Source organism: Octopus bimaculoides, unplaced genomic scaffold (assembly GCF_046866305.1).
Source record: "Octopus bimaculoides isolate indiv1 unplaced genomic scaffold, ASM4686630v1 contig210, whole genome shotgun sequence".
NCBI classification, from domain to species: domain Eukaryota; kingdom Metazoa; phylum Mollusca; class Cephalopoda; order Octopoda; family Octopodidae; genus Octopus; species Octopus bimaculoides.
In genome coordinates this window covers 18,803-40,053 of record NW_028315460.1, presented here as the reverse complement: position 1 = coordinate 40,053, position 21,251 = coordinate 18,803, and the positions used below count along the sequence as shown (strand labels likewise).

Below are 21,251 nucleotides of genomic sequence, written 5' to 3'. Positions count from 1 at the left end.
GTGACACTACAGAATTGAGCCAGATTTCCTCGTTGCCTGTTGACGAAAACATGTTTATTGTGACTGACTTCAACGAACTGTCGAATCTGAAAGAAAGAATATTTGAGCAATATTGCCCAGGTATAGCAATTAGCATGTTATTACAAAGCGGTGTTGTATTTTAAAGCGTTACTAATCAAAGCTATAATCACAGATATTCAACAAAGATATATTTAACAAGATCTGTTATTGCGTTACTTCCAAGTTTCACTTTCAGCTAATGTTCCATGCAAGTATTTTCACAATTAACGCTGCTCAAAGCCCTAACAACTTCGTTCGATGCCCCTTTTGTGTCAATTCATACATTTCGCTGCTTTCTCTTCTACATGTTCATTCACAACGTTTGACATCGTTACAAGTAAAACTTTTGTATGTCTGATGTTGCTGTGTTAAGCAGATTGAAGTAGCAACAAGTAAATAACATGTTTTGTAGGTTGTGATAAGTTTCCTCTAGAATTTGCACTACTAATATCAGTATGTATTACAAGAGAATTTGGAATATACTGTCTTCCTTAAAATAATGTAGTTAACATACTAATGCTGTCAACTGGCTATCCATTTCATACTTTTTCTTACAATCATCTTATTCTTTATCCATTTGATATTCAGTCTATGATCTTGTTTCATCTAAACCTCATGAAATGCAAAACATTTCCCTTTATTGTCCCCTAATATGTATTTACTACACTAGTAGTAATTACAATTGTTTCAACAATATTTTAAATCGCGCTTTGGAATCTAACATACGTTACTGGATGAAAGCTTCTCGAACCGCCAGATATTATAGAAAGTTATTTGCAAGTATGTGTTGTAATTTGCTCATTAATTTAGAAAATATCTACATTCGTATGTTTCGGTATGTATATAATAACAAAAAAAGAAAGCTTTATGGATGAGGTTGCGCTTCATTTTTTTTTTCCATTGCTTATCTAATATACATTATTCTTTGCATAGTTTTGAAGGGAAACTAACATTTCATTCATAGAATTTCGATTGAGGGATTTTATGCGTAATTTTCTAAAGTTACCTAAAACTTAGAGAAGTGTACTTTGTATTGAGTGCATATGTTATTGCGTGAAACTTCGTACATATATGTATTTGTGAATTGATTAACACTGAGAAAACTGTGATCTAATGCACTATTTCCTACCGAGAAATTTCATTCAACAGCTATGAAATTATAGTTATATACGCGTGTTGTCTATATGTATAGATGAGTACACATAGAACATGTGTATATAAAGATATACTTGTATATTTGTGTGTGTATGCATGTTTATGCCTATATATGTATATATACGGCCAGTATAAATGCTCATGTATGTGTAAGTACATACGTTTTGACTTCTATATATATATACGTGCATTTATATATTGGCGTATATACATGTTGATATATGTATATCTACTTGGATAAAGATGTGGGCAGAATGATAGCTAGTGAGATAGATAAACAGATGTACGTAAGTGCATTTCAATATTAAGAAGCGTGCAAGTGCAATAAAATTGTATTCCATATCTATATGAGAGTTGACCTTACTAAATTCTGGGATTATTTTTCGTTGGAAGGAGGTCAACCAGAACCAACTAGAAGGACACCTATAATTGAGACGACAAGAAAGAGAGGTGAGACATTAACGCAAACTATTTTTTGGTATTTTAGTAGCGGTGTGTGCTGACATCAATCTTATTCCTATCACATTTGATATCATTATTTAGCGAAGGTTTTCAATCGGGCATCGGTGCGCAGGTAGAAATGATTAATTCTGTGCATAGATGAAATTGTTATTAAATGGTGTACAAATTTTTCAGAATGCATTTTTGCAGTGATTAGTTAGAAACATTAATTCTCGCTATTTATTGGAAGATAAGTGTAAAGTAGGGTAAAGTGTATTGTTCGCGTTTGTGTGCGTTGAAAGTAGACCTGATAACACGTGTTTGCACATGGAAATGTAAATATTACTTTTATTTCTCGCAGTTGTGGAGAAAACTCCAGCACCTGCCATTACACTACCAACAAAGGGTAAGGCTCTTGTACTGCTCCACATTTTCTTCGTTAATACAGTGTTGTATATGAGCGCTTGATGTTGATATGTGTCCACGTTTACGTGTGAGAGAGTGTCATCATCGAGATGAATTCTGTTGATTATCAGCAAAATTCGATGCTGTTGTCTATATATGTATAGATTCTCAGCTCTTTCTTTTTGCCATATACGTTTTTCGTGTTTCTTGTATTTTGTTTTTGTTTTGTGCAAGTTGACTATTTTGGACTTTCGAATTGAATGTTCGGAAGTTTGTTGCTGTAAAAGCTATTCCTGTCGAAATCCTTAATACATATTGTGTGTATTTTGTTTATGTTTTGTCATCATGGAATATTATTTACGTGCAGTTGTTGCTGCTGGGTTGAAGGTCGTGTTTTCTGAAGTGAAAGTACTTTGTCGTTGTTCTGTTCGTTCCTGTCACGTATTGTTTGAAATTCTCGATACATCGTCGTGTACGAGTTTTCGGATAGGTGTGAGGAAGCAGTTTGCTTTATTTATGTTTTCCCATGTTTGTTTTTGCGCATATTCATATGTCATACGTGTTGTGTAAAGTTGTGGTGATGCTTCGTTGAGATAGTTTCGGAATAAAAATGTAGATTTATGTGCTAGCAGTGGATTATTCGATAAGTGATAAGTTTTCCTAATGTTCTGCAGGTGAATGTGGCGCTGTAGAATCTGACATCATCTTCATTTTGGACTCATCAACTAGTGTCCAAAAAGAAAATTTCCAGAAAATGCTAAACTTCATTGTTGATTTCGTGTCTGCTGCTTCCATTGACAATGGCAATGTTCAAATCGGTGCAGTCCTTTACAGTTCAGACGTGAAAATCCAATTCCATTTGAATGCTTTCCAAACAAAGCAAGAAGTAATCGATGCAGTTCTCCAAATTCCATATGTTTACGGCAGTACAAACACTTACGGCGGGCTTAACACCATGCGGACAGTAATGTTCACGACAGAGAAAGGTGACAGGCCATCCGTTCCCAATATTGCCATACTGCTCACCGACGGCGTATCGAACGTCAATGCTTACGACACTATTCCAGAAGCAGTGAAAGCCAGAGAGGATGGCATCCACATATATGCTATTGGTATTGGTCTAAGTGACACTACAGAATTGAGCCAGATTTCCTCGTTGCCTGTTGACGAAAACATGTTTATTGTGACTGACTTCAACGAACTGTCGAATCTGAAAGAAAGAATATTTGAGCAATATTGCCCAGGTATAGCAATTAGCATGTTATTACAAAGCGGTGTTGTATTTTAAAGCGTTACTAATCAAAGCTATAATCACAGATATTCAACAAAGATATATTTAACAAGATCTGTTATTGCGTTACTTCCAAGTTTCACTTTCAGCTAATGTTCCATGCAAGTATTTTCACAATTAACGCTGCTCAAAGCCCTAACAACTTCGTTCGATGCCCGTTTTGTGTCAATTCATACATTTCGCTGCTTTCTCTTCTACATGTTCATTCACAACGTTTGACATCGTTACAAGTAAAACTTTTGTACGTCTGATGTTGCTGTGTTAAGCAGATTGAAGTAGCAACAAGTAAATAACATGTCTTGTAGGTTGTGATAAGTTTCCTCTAGAATTCGCACTACTAATATCAGTATGTATTACAAGAGAATTTGGAATACACTGTCTTCCTTAAAATAATGTAGTTAACATACTAATGCTGTCAACTGGCTGTCCATTTCATACTTTTTCTTACAATCATCTTATTCTTTATCCATTTGATATTCAGTCTATGATCTTGTTTCATCTAAACCTCAAGATATGCAAAACATTTCCCTTTATTGTCCCCTAATATGTATTTACTACACTAGCAGTAATTATTATTGTTTCAACAATATTTTAAATCGCGCTTTGGAATCTAACATACATTACTGGATGAAAGCTTCTCGAACCGCCAGATATTATAGAAAGTTATTTGCAAGTATGTGTTGTAATTTGCTCATTAATTTAGAAAATATCTACATTCGTATGTTTCGGTATGTATTTAATAACAAAAAAAGAAAGCTTTATGGATGAGGTTGCGCTTCATTTTTTTTTTCCATTGCTTATCTAATATACATTATTCTTTGCATAGTTTTGAAGGGAAACTAACATTTCATTCATAGAATTTCGATTGAGGGATATTATGCGGAATTTTCTAAATTTACCTAAAACTTAGAGAAGTGTACTTTGTATTGAGTGCATATGTTATTGCGTGAAACTTCGTACATATATGTATTTGTGAATTGATTAACACTGAGAAAACTGTGATCTAATGCACTATTTCCTACCGAGAAATTTCATTCTACAGCTATGAAGTTATAGTTATATACGCGTGTTGTCTATATGTATAGATGAGTACACATAGAACATGTGTATATAAAGATATACTTGTATATTTGTGTGTGTATGCATGTTTATGCCTATATATGTATATATACGGCCAGTATCAATGCTCATGTATGTGTAAGTACATGCATTTTGACTTCTATATATATATACGTGCATTTATATACTGGCGTTTATACATGTTGATATATGTATATCTACTTGGATAAAGATGTGGGCAGAATGATAGCTAGTGAGATAGATAAACAGATGTACGTAAGTGCATTTCAATATTAGGAAGCGTGCAAGTGCAATAAAATTGTATTCCATATCTATATGAAAGTTGACCTTACTAAATTCTGGGATTATTTTTCGTTGGAAGGAGGTCAACCAGAACCAACTAGAAGGACACCTATAATTGAGACGACAAGAAAGAGAGGTGAGACATTAACGCAAACTATTTTTTGGTATTTTAGTAGCGGTGTGTGCTGACATCAATCTTATTCCTATCACATTTGATATCATTATTTAGCAAAGGTTTTCAATCGGGCATCGCTGCGCAGGAAGAAATAATTAATTCTGTGCATAGATGAAATTGTTATTAAATGGTGTACAAATTTTTCAGAATGCATTTTTGCAGTGATTAGTTAGAAACATTAATTCTCGCTATTTATTGGAATATAAGTGTAAAGTAGGGTAAAGTGTATTGTTCGCGTGTGTGTGCGTTGAAAGTAGACCTGATAACACGTGTTTGCGCATGGAAATGTAAATATTACTTTTATTTCTCGCAGTTGTGGAGAAAACTCCAGCACCTGCCATTACACTACCAACAAAGGGTAAGGCTCTTGTACTGCTCCACATTTTCTTTGTTAATACAGTGTTGTATATGAGCGCTTGATGTTGATATGTGTCCACGTTTACGTGTGACAGAGTGTCATCATCGAGATGAATTCTGTTGATTATCAGCAAAATTCGATGCTGCTGTCTATATATGTATAGATTCTCAGCTCTTTCTTTTTGCCATATACGTTTTTCGTGTTTCTTGTATTTTGTTTACGTTTTGTGCAAGTTGACTAGTTTGGACTTTCGAAGTGAATGTTCGGAAGTTTGTTGCTGTAAAATCTATTCCTGTCGAAATCCTTAATACATATTGTGTGTATTTTGTTTATGTTTTGTCATCATGGAATATTATTTACGTGGAGTTGTTGCTGCTGGGTTGAAGGTCGTGTTTTCTGAAGTGAAAGTACTTTGTCGTTGTTCTGTTCGTTCCTGTCACGTATTGTTTGAAATTCTCGATACATCGTCGTGTACGAGTTTTCGGATAGGTGTGAGGAAGCAGTTTGCTTTATTTATGTTTTCCCATGTTTGTTTTTGCGCATATTCATATGTCATACATGTTGTGTAAAGTTGTGGTGGTGCTTCGTTGAGATAGTTTCGGAATAAAAATGTAGATTTATGTGCTAGCAGTGGATTATTCGATAAGTGATAAGTTATCCTAATGTTCTGCAGGTGAATGTGGCGCTGCAGAATCTGACATCATCTTCATTTTGGACTCATCAACTAGTGTCCAAAAAGAAAATTTCCAGAAAATGCTAAATTTCATTGTTGATTTCGTGTCTGCTGCTTCCATTGACAATGGCAATGTTCGAATCGGTGCAGTCCTTTACAGTTCAGACGTGAAAATCCAATTCCATTTGAATGCTTTCCAAACAAAGCAAGAAGTAATCGATGCAGTTCTCCAAATTCCATATGTTTACGGCAGTACAAACACTTACGGCGGGCTTAACACCATGCGGACAGTAATGTTCACGACAGAGAAAGGTGACAGGCCATCCGTTCCCAATATTGCCATACTGCTCACCGACGGCGTATCGAACGTCAACGCTTACGACACTATTCCAGAAGCAGTGAAAGCCAGAGAGGATGGCATCCACATATATGCTATTGGTATTGGTCTAAGTGACACTACAGAATTGAGCCAGATTTCCTCGTTGCCTGTTGACGAAAACATGTTTATTGTGACTGACTTCAACGAACTGTCGAATCTGAAAGAAAGAATATTTGAGCAATATTGCCCAGGTATAGCAATTAGCATGTTATTACAAAGCGGTGTTGTATTTTAAAGCGTTACTAATCAAAGCTATAATCACAGATATTCAACAAAGATATATTTAACAAGATTTGTTATTGCGTTACTTCCAAGTTTGACTTTCAGCTAATGTTCCATGCAAGTATTTTCACAATTAACGCTGCTCAAAGCCCTAACAACTTCGTTCGATGTCCGTTTTGTGTCAATTCATACGTTTCGCTGCTTTCTCTTCTACATGTTCATTCACAACGTTTGACATCGTTACAAGTAAAACTTTTGTACGTCTGATGTTGCTGTGTTAAGCAGATTGAAGTAGCAACAAGTAAATAACATGTCTTGTAGGTTGTGATAAGTTTCCTCTAGAATTTGCACTACTAATATCAGTATGTATTACAAGAGAATTTGGAATACACTGTCTTCCTTAAAATAATGTAGTTAACATACTAATGCTGTCAACTGGCTGTCCATTTCCTACTTTTTCTTACAATCATCTTATTCTTTATCCATTTGATATTCAGTCTATGATCTTGTTTCATCTGAACCTCAAGATATGCAAAACATTTCCCTGTATTGTCCCCTAATATGTATTTACTACACTAGCAGTAATTACAATTGTTTCAACAATATTTTAAATCGCGCTTTGGAATCTAACATATATTACTGGATGAAAGCTTCTCGAACCGCCAGATATTATAGAAAGTTATTTGCAAGTATGTGTTGTAATTTGCTCATTAATTTAGAGAATATCTACATTCGTATGTTTCGGTATGTATTTAATAACAAAAAAAGAAAGCTTTATGGATGAGGTTGCGCTTCATTTTTTTTTTCCATTGCTTATCTAATATACATTATTCTTTGCATAGTTTTGAAGGGAAACTAACATTTCATTCATAGAATTTCGATTGAGGGATATTATGCGTAATTTTCTAAATTTACCTAAAACTTAGAGAAGTGTACTTTGTATTGAGTGCATATGTTATTGCGTGAAACTTCGTACATATATGTATTTGTGAATTGATTAACACTGAGAAAACTGTGATCTAATGCACTATTTCCTACCGAGAAATTTCATTCTACAGCTATGAAGTTATAGTTATATACGCGTGTTGTCTATATGTATAGATGAGTACACATAGAACATGCGTATATAAAGACATATGTGTATATTTGTGTGCGTATGCATGTTTATGCCTATATATGTATATATACGGCCAGTATAAATGCTCATGTATGTGTAAGTACATACGTTTTGACTTCTATATATATATACGTGCATTTATATATTGGCGTATATACATGTTGATATATGTATATCTACTTGGATAAAGATGTGGGCAGAATGATAGCTAGTGAGATAGATAAACAGATGTACGTAAGTGCATTTCAATATTAAGAAGCGTGCAAGTGCAATAAAATTGTATTCCATATCTATATGAGAGTTGACCTTACTAAATTCTGGGATTATTTTTCGTTGGAAGGAGGTCAACCAGAACCAACTAGAAGGACACCTATAATTGAGACGACAAGAAAGAGAGGTGAGACATTAACGCAAACTATTTTTTGGTATTTTAGTAGCGGTGTGTGCTGACATCAATCTTATTCCCATCACATTTGATATCATTATTTAGCGAAGGTTTTCAATCGGGCATCGATGCGCAGGTAGAAATGATTAATTCTGTGCATAGATGAAATTGTTATTAAATGGTGTACAAATTTTTCAGAATGCATTTTTGCAGTGATTTGTTAGAATCATTAATTCTCGCTATTTATTGGAAGATAAGTGTAAAGTAGGGTAAAGTGTATTGTTTGCGTGTGTGTGCGTTGAAAGTAGACCTGATAACACGTGTTTGCGCATGGAAATGTAAATATTACTTTTATTTCTCGCAGTTGTGGAGAAAACTCCAGCACCTGCCATTACACTACCAACAAAGGGTAAGGCTCTTGTACTGCTCCACATTTTCTTCGTTAATACAGTGTTGTATATGAGCGCTTGATTTTGTTATGTGTCCACGTTTACGTGTGAGAGAGTGTCATCATCGAGATGAATTCTGTTGATTATCAGTAAAATTGGATGCTGTTGTCTATATATGTATAGATTCTTAGCTTTTTCTTTTTGCCATATACGTTTTTCGTGTTTCTTGTATTTTGTTTTCGTTTTGTGCAAGTTGACTAGTTTGGACTTTCGAATTGAACGTTCGGAAGTTTGTTGCTGTAAAAGCTATTCCTGTCGAAATCCTTAATACATATTGTGTGTATTTTGTTTATGTTTTGTCATCATGGAATATTATTTACGTGCAGTTGTTGCTGCTGGGTTGAAGGTCGTGCTTTCTAAAGTGAAAGTACTTTGTTGTTGTTCTGTTCGTTTCTGTCACGTATTGTTTGAAATTCTCGATACATCGTCGTGTACGAGTTTTCGGATACGTGTGAGGAAGCAGTTTGCTTTGCTTAATGTTTTCCCATGTTTGTTTTTGCGCATATTCATATGACATACATGTTGTGTAAAGTTGTGGTGGTGCTTCGTTGAGATAGTTTCAGAATAGAAATGTAGATTTATGTGCTAGCAGTGGATTATTCGATAAGTGATAAGTTATCCTAATGTTCTGCAGGTGAATGTGGCGCTGCAGAATCTGACATCATCTTCATTTTGGACTCATCAACTAGTGTCCAAAAAGAAAACTTCAAGAAAATGCTAAATTTCATTGTTGATTTTGTGTCCGCTGCTTCCATTGACAATGGCAATGTTCGAATCGGTGCAGTCCTTTACAGTTCAGACGTGAAAATCCAATTCCATTTGAATGCTTTCCAAACAAAGCAAGAAGTAATCGATGCAGTTCTCCAAATTCCATATGTTTACGGCAGTACAAACACTTACGGCGGGCTTAACACCATGCGGACAGTAATGTTCACGACAGAGAACGGTGACAGGCCATCCGTTCCCAATATTGCCATACTGCTCACTGACGGCGTATCGAACGTCAATGCTTACGACACTATTCCAGAAGCAGTGAAAGCCAGAGAGGATGGCATCCACATATATGCTATTGGTATTGGTCTAAGTGACACTACAGAATTGAGCCAGATTTCCTCGTTGCCTGTTGACGAAAACATGTTTATTGTGACTGACTTCAACGAACTGTCGAATCTGAAAGAAAGAATATTTGAGCAATATTGCCCAGGTATAGCAATTAGCATGTTATTACAAAGCGGTGTTGTATTTTAAAGCGTTACTAATCAAAGCTATAATCACAGATATTCAACAAAGATATATTTAACAAGATTTGTTATTGCGTTACTTCCAAGTTTGACTTTCAGCTAATGTTCTATGCAAGTATTTTTACAATTAACGCTGCTCAAAGCCCTAACAACTTCGTTCGATGCCCGTTTTGTGTCAATTCATACGTTTCGCTGCTTTCTCTTCTACATGTTCATTCACAACGTTTGACATCGTTACAAGTAAAACTTTTGTACGTCTGATGTTGCTGTGTTAAGCAGATTGAAGTAGCAACAAGTAAATAACATGTCTTGTAGGTTGTGATAAGTTTCCTCTAGAATTCGCACTACTAATATCAGTATGTATTACAAGAGAATTTGGAATACACTGTCTTCCTTAAAATAATGTAGTTAACATACTAATGCTGTCAACTGGCTGTCCATTTCATACTTTTTCTTACAATCATCTTATTCTTTATCCATTTGATATTCAGTCTATGATCTTGTTTCATCTAAACCTCAAGATATGCAAAACATTTCCCTTTATTGTCCCCTAATATGTATTTACTACACTAGCAGTAATTATTATTGTTTCAACAATATTTTAAATCGCGCTTTGGAATCTAACATACGTTACTGGATGAAAGCTTCTCGAACCGCCAGATATTATAGAAAGTTATTTGCAAGTATGTGTTGTAATTTGCTCATTAATTTAGAAAATATCTACATTCGTATGTTTCGGTATGTATTTAATAACAAAAAAAGAAAGCTTTATGGATGAGGTTGCGCTTCATTTTTTTTTTCCATTGCTTATCTAATATACATTATTCTTTGCATAGTTTTGAAGGGAAACTAACATTTCATTCATAGAATTTCGATTGAGGGATATTATGCGGAATTTTCTAAATTTACCTAAAACTTAGAGAAGTGTACTTTGTATTGAGTGCATATGTTATTGCGTGAAACTTCGTACATATATGTATTTGTGAATTGATTAACACTGAGAAAACTGTGATCTAATGCACTATTTCCTACCGAGAAATTTCATTCTACAGCTATGAAGTTATAGTTATATACGCGTGTTGTCTATATGTATAGATGAGTACACATAGAACATGTGTATATAAAGATATACTTGTATATTTTGTGTGTGTATGCATGTTTATGCCTATATATGTATATATACGGCCAGTATCAATGCTCATGTATGTGTACGTACATGCATTTTGACTTCTATATATATATACGTGCATTTATATATTGGCGTATATACATGTTGATATATGTATATCTACTTGGATAAAGATGTGGGCAGAATGATAGCTAGTGAGATAGATAAACAGATGTACGTAAGTGCATTTCAATATTAAGAAGCGTGCAAGTGCAATAAAATTGTATTCCATATCTATATGAAAGTTGACCTTACTAAATTCTGGGATTATTTTTCGTTGGAAGGAGGTCAACCAGAACCAACTAGAAGGACACCTATAATTGAGACGACAAGAAAGAGAGGTGAGACATTAACGCAAACTATTTTTTGGTATTTTAGTAGCGGTGTGTGCTGACATCAATCTTATTCCTATCACATTTGATATCATTATTTAGCGAAGGTTTTCAATCGGGCATCGATGCGCAGGTAGAAATGATTAATTCTGTGCATAGATGAAATTGTTATTAAATGGTGTACAAATTTTTCAGAATGCATTTTTGCAGTGATTAGTTAGAAACATTAATTCTCGCTATTTATTGGAAGATAAGTGTAAAGTAGGGTAAAGTGTATTGTTCGCGTGTGTGTGCGTTGAAAGTAGACCTGATAACACGTGTTTGCGCATGGAAATGTAAATATTACTTTTATTTCTCGCAGTTGTGGAGAAAACTCCAGCACCTGCCATTACACTACCAACAAAGGGTAAGGCTCTTGTACTGCTCCACATTTTCTTCGTTAATACAGTGTTGTATATGAGCGCTTGATTTTGTTATGTGTCCACGTTTACGTGTGAGAGAGTGTCATCATCGAGATGAATTCTGTTGATTATCAGTAAAATTGGATGCTGTTGTCTATATATGTATAGATTCTTAGCTTTTTCTTTTTGCCATATACGTTTTTCGTGTTTCTTGTATTTTGTTTTCGTTTTGTGCAAGTTGACTAGTTTGGACTTTCGAATTGAATGTTCGGAAGTTTGTTGCTGTAAAAGCTATTCCTGTCGAAATTCTTAATACATATTGTGTGTATTTTGTTTATGTTTTGTCATCATGGAATATTATTTACGTGGAGTTGTTGCTGCTGGGTTGAAGGTCGTGTTTTCTGAAGTCAAAGTACTTTGTCGTTGTTCTGTTCGTTCCTGTCACGTATTGTTTGAAATTCTCGATACATCGTCGTGTACGAGTTTTCGGATAGGTGTGAGGAAGCAGTTTGCTTTATTTATGTTTTCCCATGTTTGTTTTTGCGCATATTCATATGTCATACATGTTGTGTAAAGTTGTGGTGGTGCTTCGTTGAGATAGTTTCGGAATAAAAATGTAGATTTATGTGCTAGCAGTGGATTATTCGATAAGTGATAAGTTATCCTAATGTTCTGCAGGTGAATGTGGCGCTGCAAAATCTGACATCATCTTCATTTTGGACTCATCAACTAGTGTCCAAAAAGAAAATTTCCAGAAAATGCTAAATTTCATTGTTGATTTCGTGTCTGCTGCTTCCATTGACAATGGCAATGTTCGAATCGGTGCAGTCCTTTACAGTTCAGATGTGAAAATCCAATTCCATTTGAATGCTTTCCAAACAAAGCAAGAAGTAATCGATGCAGTTCTCCAAATTCCATATGTTTACGGTAGTACAAACACTTACGGCGGGCTTAACACCATGCGGACAGTAATGTTCACGACAGAGAACGGTGACAGGCCATCCGTTCCCAATATTGCCATACTGCTCACCGACGGCGTATCGAACGTCAACGCTTACGACACTATTCCAGAAGCAGTGAAAGCCAGAGAGGATGGCATCCACATATATGCTATTGGTATTGGTCTAAGTGACACTACAGAATTGAGCCAGATTTCCTCGTTGCCTGTTGACGAAAACATGTTTATTGTGACTGACTTCAACGAACTGTCGAATCTGAAAGAAAGAATATTTGAGCAATATTGCCCAGGTATAGCAATTAGCATGTTATTACAAAGCGGTGTTGTATTTTAAAGCGTTACTAATCAAAGCTATAATCACAGATATTCAACAAAGATATATTTAACAAGATTTGTTATTGCGTTACTTCCAAGTTTGACTTTCAGCTAATGTTCCATGCAAGTATTTTCACAATTAACGCTGCTCAAAGCCCTAACAACTTCGTTCGATGTCCGTTTTGTGTCAATTCATACGTTTCGCTGCTTTCTCTTCTACATGTTCATTCACAACGTTTGACATCGTTACAAGTAAAACTTTTGTACGTCTGATGTTGCTGTGTTAAGCAGATTGAAGTAGCAACAAGTAAATAACATGTCTTGTAGGTTGTGATAAGTTTCCTCTAGAATTTGCACTACTAATATCAGTATATATTACAAGAGAATTTGGAATACACTGTCTTCCTTAAAATAATGTAGTTAACATACTAATGCTGTCAACTGGCTGTCCATTTCCTACTTTTTCTTACAATCATCTTATTCTTTATCCATTTGATATTCAGTCTATGATCTTGTTTCATCTGAACCTCAAGATATGCAAAACATTTCCCTGTATTGTCCCCTAATATGTATTTACTACACTAGCAGTAATTACAATTGTTTCAACAATATTTTAAATCGCGCTTTGGAATCTAACATATATTACTGGATGAAAGCTTCTCGAACCGCCAGATATTATAGAAAGTTATTTGCAAGTATGTGTTGTAATTTGCTCATTAATTTAGAGAATATCTACATTCGTATGTTTCGGTATGTATTTAATAACAAAAAAAGAAAGCTTTATGGATGAGGTTGCGCTTCATTTTTTTTTTCCATTGCTTATCTAATATACATTATTCTTTGCATAGTTTTGAAGGGAAACTAATATTTCATTCATAGAATTTCGATTGAGGGATATTATGCGTAATTTTCTAAATTTACCTAAAACTTAGAGAAGTGTACTTTGTATTGAGTGCATATGTTATTGCGTGAAACTTCGTACATATATGTATTTGTGAATTGATTAACACTGAGAAAACTGTGATCTAATGCACTATTTCCTACCGAGAAATTTCATTCTACAGCTATGAAGTTATAGTTATATACGCGTGTTGTCTATATGTATAGATGAGTACACATAGAACATGCGTATATAAAGATATATGTGTATATTTGTGTGCGTATGCATGTTTATGCCTATATATGTATATATACGGCCAGTATAAATGCTCATGTATGTGTAAGTACATACGTTTTGACTTCTATATATATATACGTGCATTTATATATTGGCGTATATACATGTTGATATATGTATATCTACTTGGATAAAGATGTGGGCAGAATGATAGCTAGTGAGATAGATAAACAGATGTACGTAAGTGCATTTCAATATTAAGAAGCGTGCAAGTGCAATAAAATTGTATTCCATATCTATATGAGAGTTGACCTTACTAAATTCTGGGATTATTTTTCGTTGGAAGGAGGTCAACCAGAACCAACTAGAAGGACACCTATAATTGAGACGACAAGAAAGAGAGGTGAGACATTAACGCAAACTATTTTTTGGTATTGTAGTAGCGGTGTATGCTGACATCAATCTTATTCCTATCACATTTGATACCATTATTTAGCGAAGGTTTTCAATCGGGCATCGATACGCAGGTAGAAATGATTAATTCTGTGCATAGATGAAATTGTTATTAAATGGTGTACACATTTTTCAGAAGGCATTTTTGCAGTGATTTGTTAGAATCATTAATTCTCGCTATTTATTGGAAGATAAGTGTAAAGTAGGGTAAAGTGTATTGTTTGCGTGTGTGTGCGTTGAAAGTAGACCTGATAACACGTGTTTGCGCATGGAAATGTAAATATTACTTTTATTTCTCGCAGTTGTGGAGAAAACTCCAGCACCTGCCATTACACTACCAACAAAGGGTAAGGCTCTTGTACTGCTCCACATTTTCTTCGTTAATACAGTGTTGTATATGAGCGCTTGATTTTGTTATGTGTCCACGTTTACGTGTGAGAGAGTGTCATCATCGAGATGAATTCTGTTGATTATCAGTAAAATTGGATGCTGTTGTCTATATATGTATAGATTCTTAGCTTTTTCTTTTTGCCATATACGTTTTTCGTGTTTCTTGTATTTTGTTTTCGCTTTGTGCAAGTTGACTAGTTTGGACTTTCGAATTGAATGTTCGGAAGTTTGTTGCTGTAAAAGCTATTCCTGTCGAAATCCTTAATACATATTGTGTGTATTTTGTTTATGTTTTGTCATCATGGAATATTATTTACGTGGAGTTGTTGCTGCTGGGTTGAAGGTCGTGTTTTCTAAAGTGAAAGTACTTTGTTGTTGTTCTGTTCGTTTCTGTCACGTATTGTTTGAAATTCTCGATACATCGTCGTGTACAAGTTTTCGGATAGGTGTGAGGAAACAGTTTGCTTTGCTTAATGTTTTCCCATGTTTGTTTTTGCGCATATTCATATGTCATACATGTTGTGTAAAGTCGTGGTGGTGCATCGTTGAGATAGTTTCAGAATAGAAATGTAGATTTATGTGCTAGCAGTGGATTATTCGATAAGTGATAAGTTTTCCTAATGTTCTGCAGGTGAATGTGGCGCTGCAGAATCTGACATCATCTTCATTTTGGACTCATCAACTAGTGTCCAAAAAGAAAACTTCCAGAAAATGCTAAATTTCATTGTTGATTTTGTGTCCGCTGCTTCCATTGACAATGGCAATGTTCGAATCGGTGCAGTCCTTTACAGTTCAGACGTGAAAATCCAATTCCATTTGAATGCTTTCCAAACAAAGCAAGAAGTAATCGATGCAGTTCTCCAAATTCCATATGTTTACGGCAGTACAAACACTTACGGCGGGCTTAACACCATGCGGACAGTAATGTTCACGACAGAGAAAGGTGACAGGCCATCCGTTCCCAATATTGCCATACTGCTCACCGACGGCGTATCGAACGTCAACGCTTACGACACTATTCCAGAAGCAGTGAAAGCCAGAGAGGATGGCATCCACATATATGCTATTGGTATTGGTCTAAGTGACACTACAGAATTGAGCCAGATTTCCTCGTTGCCTGTTGACGAAAACATGTTTATTGTGACTGACTTCAACGAACTGTCGAATCTGAAAGAAAGAATATTTGAGCAATATTGCCCAGGTATAGCAATTAGCATGTTATTACAAAGCGGTGTTGTATGTTAAAGCGTTACTAATCAAAGCTATAATCACAGATATTCAACAAAGATATATTTAACAAGATCTGTTATTGCGTTACTTCCAAGTTTGACTTTCAGCTAATGTTCCATGCAAGTATTTTTACAATTAACGCTGCTCAAAGCCCTAACAACTTCGTTCGATGCCCGTTTTGTGTCAATTCATACGTTTCGCTGCTTTCTCTTCTACATGTTCATTCACAACGTTTGACATCGTTACAAGTAAAACTTTTGTACGTCTGATGTTGCTGTGTTAAGCAGATTGAAGTAGCAACAAGTAAATAACATGTTTTATAGGTTGTGATAAGTTTCCTCTAGAATTTGCACTACTAATATCAGTATGTATTACAAGAGAATTTGGAATACACTGTCTTCCTTAAAATAATGTAGTTAACATACTAATGCTGTCAACTGGCTATCCATTTCATACTTTTTCTTACAATCATCTTATTCTTTATCCATTTGATATTCAGTCTATGATCTTGTTTCATCTAAACCTCATGAAATGCAAAACATTTCCCTTTATTGTCCCCTAATATGTATTTACTACACTAGCAGTAATTATTATTGTTTCAACAATATTTTAAATCGCGCTTTGGAATCTAACATACGTTACTGGATGAAAGCTTCTCGAACCGCCAGATATTATAGAAAGTTATTTGCAAGTATGTGTTGTAATTTGCTCATTAATTTAGAAAATATCTACATCCGTATGTTTCGGTATGTATATAATAACAAAAAAAGAAAGCTTTATGGATGAGGTTGCGCTTCATTTTTTTTTTTCCATTGCTTATCTAATATACATTATTCTTTGCATAGTTTTGAAGGGAAACTAACATTTCATTCATAGAATTTCGATTGAGGGATTTTATGCGTAATTTTCTAAAGTTACCTAAAACTTAGAGAAGTGTACTTTGTATTGAGTGCATATGTTATTGCGTGAAACTTCGTACATATATGTATTTGTGAATTGATTAACACTGAGAAAACTGTGATCTAATGCACTATTTCCTACCGAGAAATTTCATTCAACAGCTATGAAGTTATAGTTATATACGCGTGTTGTCTATATGTATAGATGAGTACACATAGAACATGTGTATATAAAGATATACTTGTATATTTTGTGTGTGTATGCATGTTTATGCCTATATATGTATATATACGGCCAGTATCAATGCTCATGTATGTGTACGTACATGCATTTTGACTTCTATATATATATACGTGCATTTATATATTGGCGTATATACATGTTGATATATGTATATCTACTTGGATAAAGATGTGGGCAGAATGATAGCTAGTGAGATAGATAAACAGATGTACGTAAGTGCATTTCAATATTAAGAAGCGTGCAAGTGCAATAAAATTGTATTCCATATCTATATGAAAGTTGACCTTACTAAATTCTGGGATTATTTTTCGTTGGAAGGAGGTCAACCAGAACCAACTAGAAGGACACCTATAATTGAGACGACAAGAAAGAGAGGTGAGACATTAACGCAAACTATTTTTTGGTATTTTAGTAGCGGTGTGTGCTGACATCAATCTTATTCCTATCACATTTGATATCATTATTTAGCGAAGGTTTTCAATCGGGCATCGATGCGCAGGTAGAAATGATTAATTCTGTGCATAGATGAAATTGTTATTAAATGGTGTACAAATTTTTCAGAATGCATTTTTGCAGTGATTAGTTAGAAACATTAATTCTCGCTATTTATTGGAAGATAAGTGTAAAGTAGGGTAAAGTGTATTGTTCGCGTGTGTGTGCGTTGAAAGTAGACCTGATAACACGTGTTTGCGCATGGAAATGTAAATATTACTTTTATTTCTCGCAGTTGTGGAGAAAACTCCAGCACCTGCCATTACACTACCAACAAAGGGTAAGGCTCTTGTACTGCTCCACATTTTCTTCGTTAATACAGTGTTGTATATGAGCGCTTGATGTTGATATGTGTCCACGTTTACGTGTGAGAGAGTGTCATCATCGAGATGAATTCTGTTGATTATCAGCAAAATTCGATGCTGCTGTCTATATATGTATAGATTCTCAGCTCTTTCTTTTTGCCATATACGTTTTTCGTGTTTCTTGTATTTTGTTTACGTTTTGTGCAAGTTGACTAGTTTGGACTTTCGAAGTGAATGTTCGGAAGTTTGTTGCTGTAAAATCTATTCCTGTCGAAATTCTTAATACATATTGTGTGTATTTTGTTTATGTTTTGTCATCATGGAATATTATTTACGTGGAGTTGTTGCTGCTGGGTTGAAGGTCGTGTTTTCTGAAGTCAAAGTACTTTGTCGTTGTTCTGTTCGTTCCTGTCACGTATTGTTTGAAATTCTCGATACATCGTCGTGTACGAGTTTTCGGATAGGTGTGAGGAAGCAGTTTGCTTTATTTATGTTTTCCCATGTTTGTTTTTGCGCATATTCATATGTCATACATGTTGTGTAAAGTTGTGGTGGTGCTTCGTTGAGATAGTTTCGGAATAAAAATGTAGATTTATGTGCTAGCAGTGGATTATTCGATAAGTGATAAGTTATCCTAATGTTCTGCAGGTGAATGTGGCGCTGCAAAATCTGACATCATCTTCATTTTGGACTCATCAACTAGTGTCCAAAAAGAAAATTTCCAGAAAATGCTAAATTTCATTGTTGATTTCGTGTCTGCTGCTTCCATTGACAATGGCAATGTTCGAATCGGTGCAGTCCTTTACAGTTCAGATGTGAAAATCCAATTCCATTTGAATGCTTTCCAAACAAAGCAAGAAGTAATCGATGCAGTTCTCCAAATTCCATATGTTTACGGCAGTACAAACACTTACGGCGGGCTTAACACCATGCGGACAGTAATGTTCACGACAGAGAAAGGTGACAGGCCATCCGTTCCCAATATTGCCATACTGCTCACCGACGGCGTATCGAACGTCAACGCTTACGACACTATTCCAGAAGCAGTGAAAGCCAGAGAGGATGGCATCCACATATATGCTATTGGTATTGGTCTAAGTGACACTACAGAATTGAGCCAGATTTCCTCGTTGCCTGTTGACGAAAACATGTTTATTGTGACTGACTTCAACGAACTGTCGAATCTGAAAGAAAGAATATTTGAGCAATATTGCCCAGGTATAGCAATTAGCATGTTATTACAAAGCGGTGTTGTATTTTAAAGCGTTACTAATCAAAGCTATAATCACAGATATTCAACAAAGATATATTTAACAAGATTTGTTATTGCGTTACTTCCAAGTTTGACTTTCAGCTAATGTTCCATGCAAGTATTTTCACAATTAACGCTGCTCAAAGCCCTAACAACTTCGTTCGATGTCCGTTTTGTGTCAATTCATACGTTTCGCTGCTTTCTCTTCTACATGTTCATTCACAACGTTTGACATCGTTACAAGTAAAACTTTTGTACGTCTGATGTTGCTGTGTTAAGCAGATTGAAGTAGCAACAAGTAAATAACATGTCTTGTAGGTTGTGATAAGTTTCCTCTAGAATTTGCACTACTAATATCAGTATATATTACAAGAGAATTTGGAATACACTGTCTTCCTTAAAATAATGTAGTTAACATACTAATGCTGTCAACTGGCTGTCCATTTCCTACTTTTTCTTACAATCATCTTATTCTTTATCCATTTGATATTCAGTCTATGATCTTGTTTCATCTGAACCTCAAGATATGCAAAACATTTCCCTGTATTGTCCCCTAATATGTATTTACTACACTAGCAGTAATTACAATTGTTTCAACAATATTTTAAATCGCGCTTTGGAATCTAACATATATTACTGGATGAAAGCTTCTCGAACCGCCAGATATTATAGAAAGTTATTTGCAAGTATGTGTTGTAATTTGCTCATTAATTTAGAGAATATCTACATTCGTATGTTTCGGTATGTATTTAATAACAAAAAAAGAAAGCTTTATGGATGAGGTTGCGCTTCATATTTTTTTTCCATTGCTTATCTAATATACATTATTCTTTGCATAGTTTTGAAGGGAAACTAACATTTCATTCATAGAATTTCGATTGAGGGATATTATGCGTAATTTTCTAAATTTACCTAAAACTTAGAGAAGTGTACTTTGTATTGAGTGCATATGTTATTGCGTGAAACTTCGTACATATATGTATTTGTGAATTGATTAACACTGAGAAAACTGTGATCTAATGCACTATTTCCTACCGAGAAATTTCATTCTACAGCTATGAAGTTATAGTTATATACGCGTGTTGTCTATATGTATAGATGAGTACACATAGAACATGCGTATATAAAGATATATGTGTATATTTGTGTGCGTATGCATGTTTATGCCTATATATGTATATATACGGCCAGTATAAATGCTCATGTATGTGTAAGTACATACGTTTTGACTTCTATATATATATACGTGCATTTATATATTGGCGTATATACATGTTGATATATGTATATCTACTTGGATAAAGATGTGGGCAGAATGATAGCTAGTGAGATAGATAAACAGATGTACGTAAGTGCATTTCAATATTAAGAAGCGTGCAAGTGCAATAAAATTGTATTCCATATCTATATGAGAGTTGACCTTACTAAATTCTGGGATTATTTTTCGTTGGAAGGAGGTCAACCAGAACCAACTAGAAGGACACCTATAATTGAGACGACAAGAAAGAGAGGTGAGACATTAACGCAAACTATTTTTTGGTATTGTAGTAGCGGTGTATGCTGACATCAATCTTATTCCTATCACATTTGATACCATTATTTAGCGAAGGTTTTCAATCGGGCATCGATACGCAGGTAGAAATGATTAATTCTGTGCATAGATGAAATTGTTATTAAATGGTGTACACATTTTTCAGAAGGCATTTTTGCAGTGATTTGTTAGAATCATTAATTCTCGCTATTTATTGGAAGATAAGTGTAAAGTAGGGTAAAGTGTATTGTTTGCGTGTGTGTGCGTTGAAAGTAGACCTGATAACACGTGTTTGCGCATGGAAATGTAAATATTACTTTTATTTCTCGCAGTTGTGGAGAAAACTCCAGCACCTGCCATTACACTACCAACAAAGGGTAAGGCTCTTGTACTGCTCCACATTTTCTTCGTTAATACAGTGTTGTATATGAGCGCTTGATGTTGATATGTG

At 34.9% G+C, this 21,251-nt stretch overlaps 1 protein-coding gene across 1 annotated transcript in view; it reads left to right on the top strand.

The window, feature by feature from the left end:
* The first annotated feature begins 50 nt into the window (after positions 1-50).
* LOC149129009 (collagen alpha-3(VI) chain-like) overlaps positions 51-21,251 on the top strand; it is a 39,952-nt gene continuing 18,751 nt past the window's right edge. Inside the window, exons 1-20 of the mRNA XM_089346838.1 lie at positions 51-120; positions 2,018-2,062; positions 2,736-3,305; positions 4,794-4,850; positions 5,203-5,247; positions 5,921-6,490; positions 7,979-8,035; positions 8,388-8,432; positions 9,107-9,676; positions 11,166-11,222; positions 11,575-11,619; positions 12,293-12,862; positions 14,351-14,407; positions 14,760-14,804; positions 15,479-16,048; positions 17,539-17,595; positions 17,948-17,992; positions 18,666-19,235; positions 20,724-20,780; positions 21,133-21,177. Coding sequence (XP_089202964.1) covers positions 51-120; positions 2,018-2,062; positions 2,736-3,305; positions 4,794-4,850; positions 5,203-5,247; positions 5,921-6,490; positions 7,979-8,035; positions 8,388-8,432; positions 9,107-9,676; positions 11,166-11,222; positions 11,575-11,619; positions 12,293-12,862; positions 14,351-14,407; positions 14,760-14,804; positions 15,479-16,048; positions 17,539-17,595; positions 17,948-17,992; positions 18,666-19,235; positions 20,724-20,780; positions 21,133-21,177 — 4,147 coding nt within the window. The remainder of the gene's footprint in view (positions 121-2,017; positions 2,063-2,735; positions 3,306-4,793; positions 4,851-5,202; positions 5,248-5,920; positions 6,491-7,978; positions 8,036-8,387; positions 8,433-9,106; positions 9,677-11,165; positions 11,223-11,574; positions 11,620-12,292; positions 12,863-14,350; positions 14,408-14,759; positions 14,805-15,478; positions 16,049-17,538; positions 17,596-17,947; positions 17,993-18,665; positions 19,236-20,723; positions 20,781-21,132; positions 21,178-21,251) is intronic.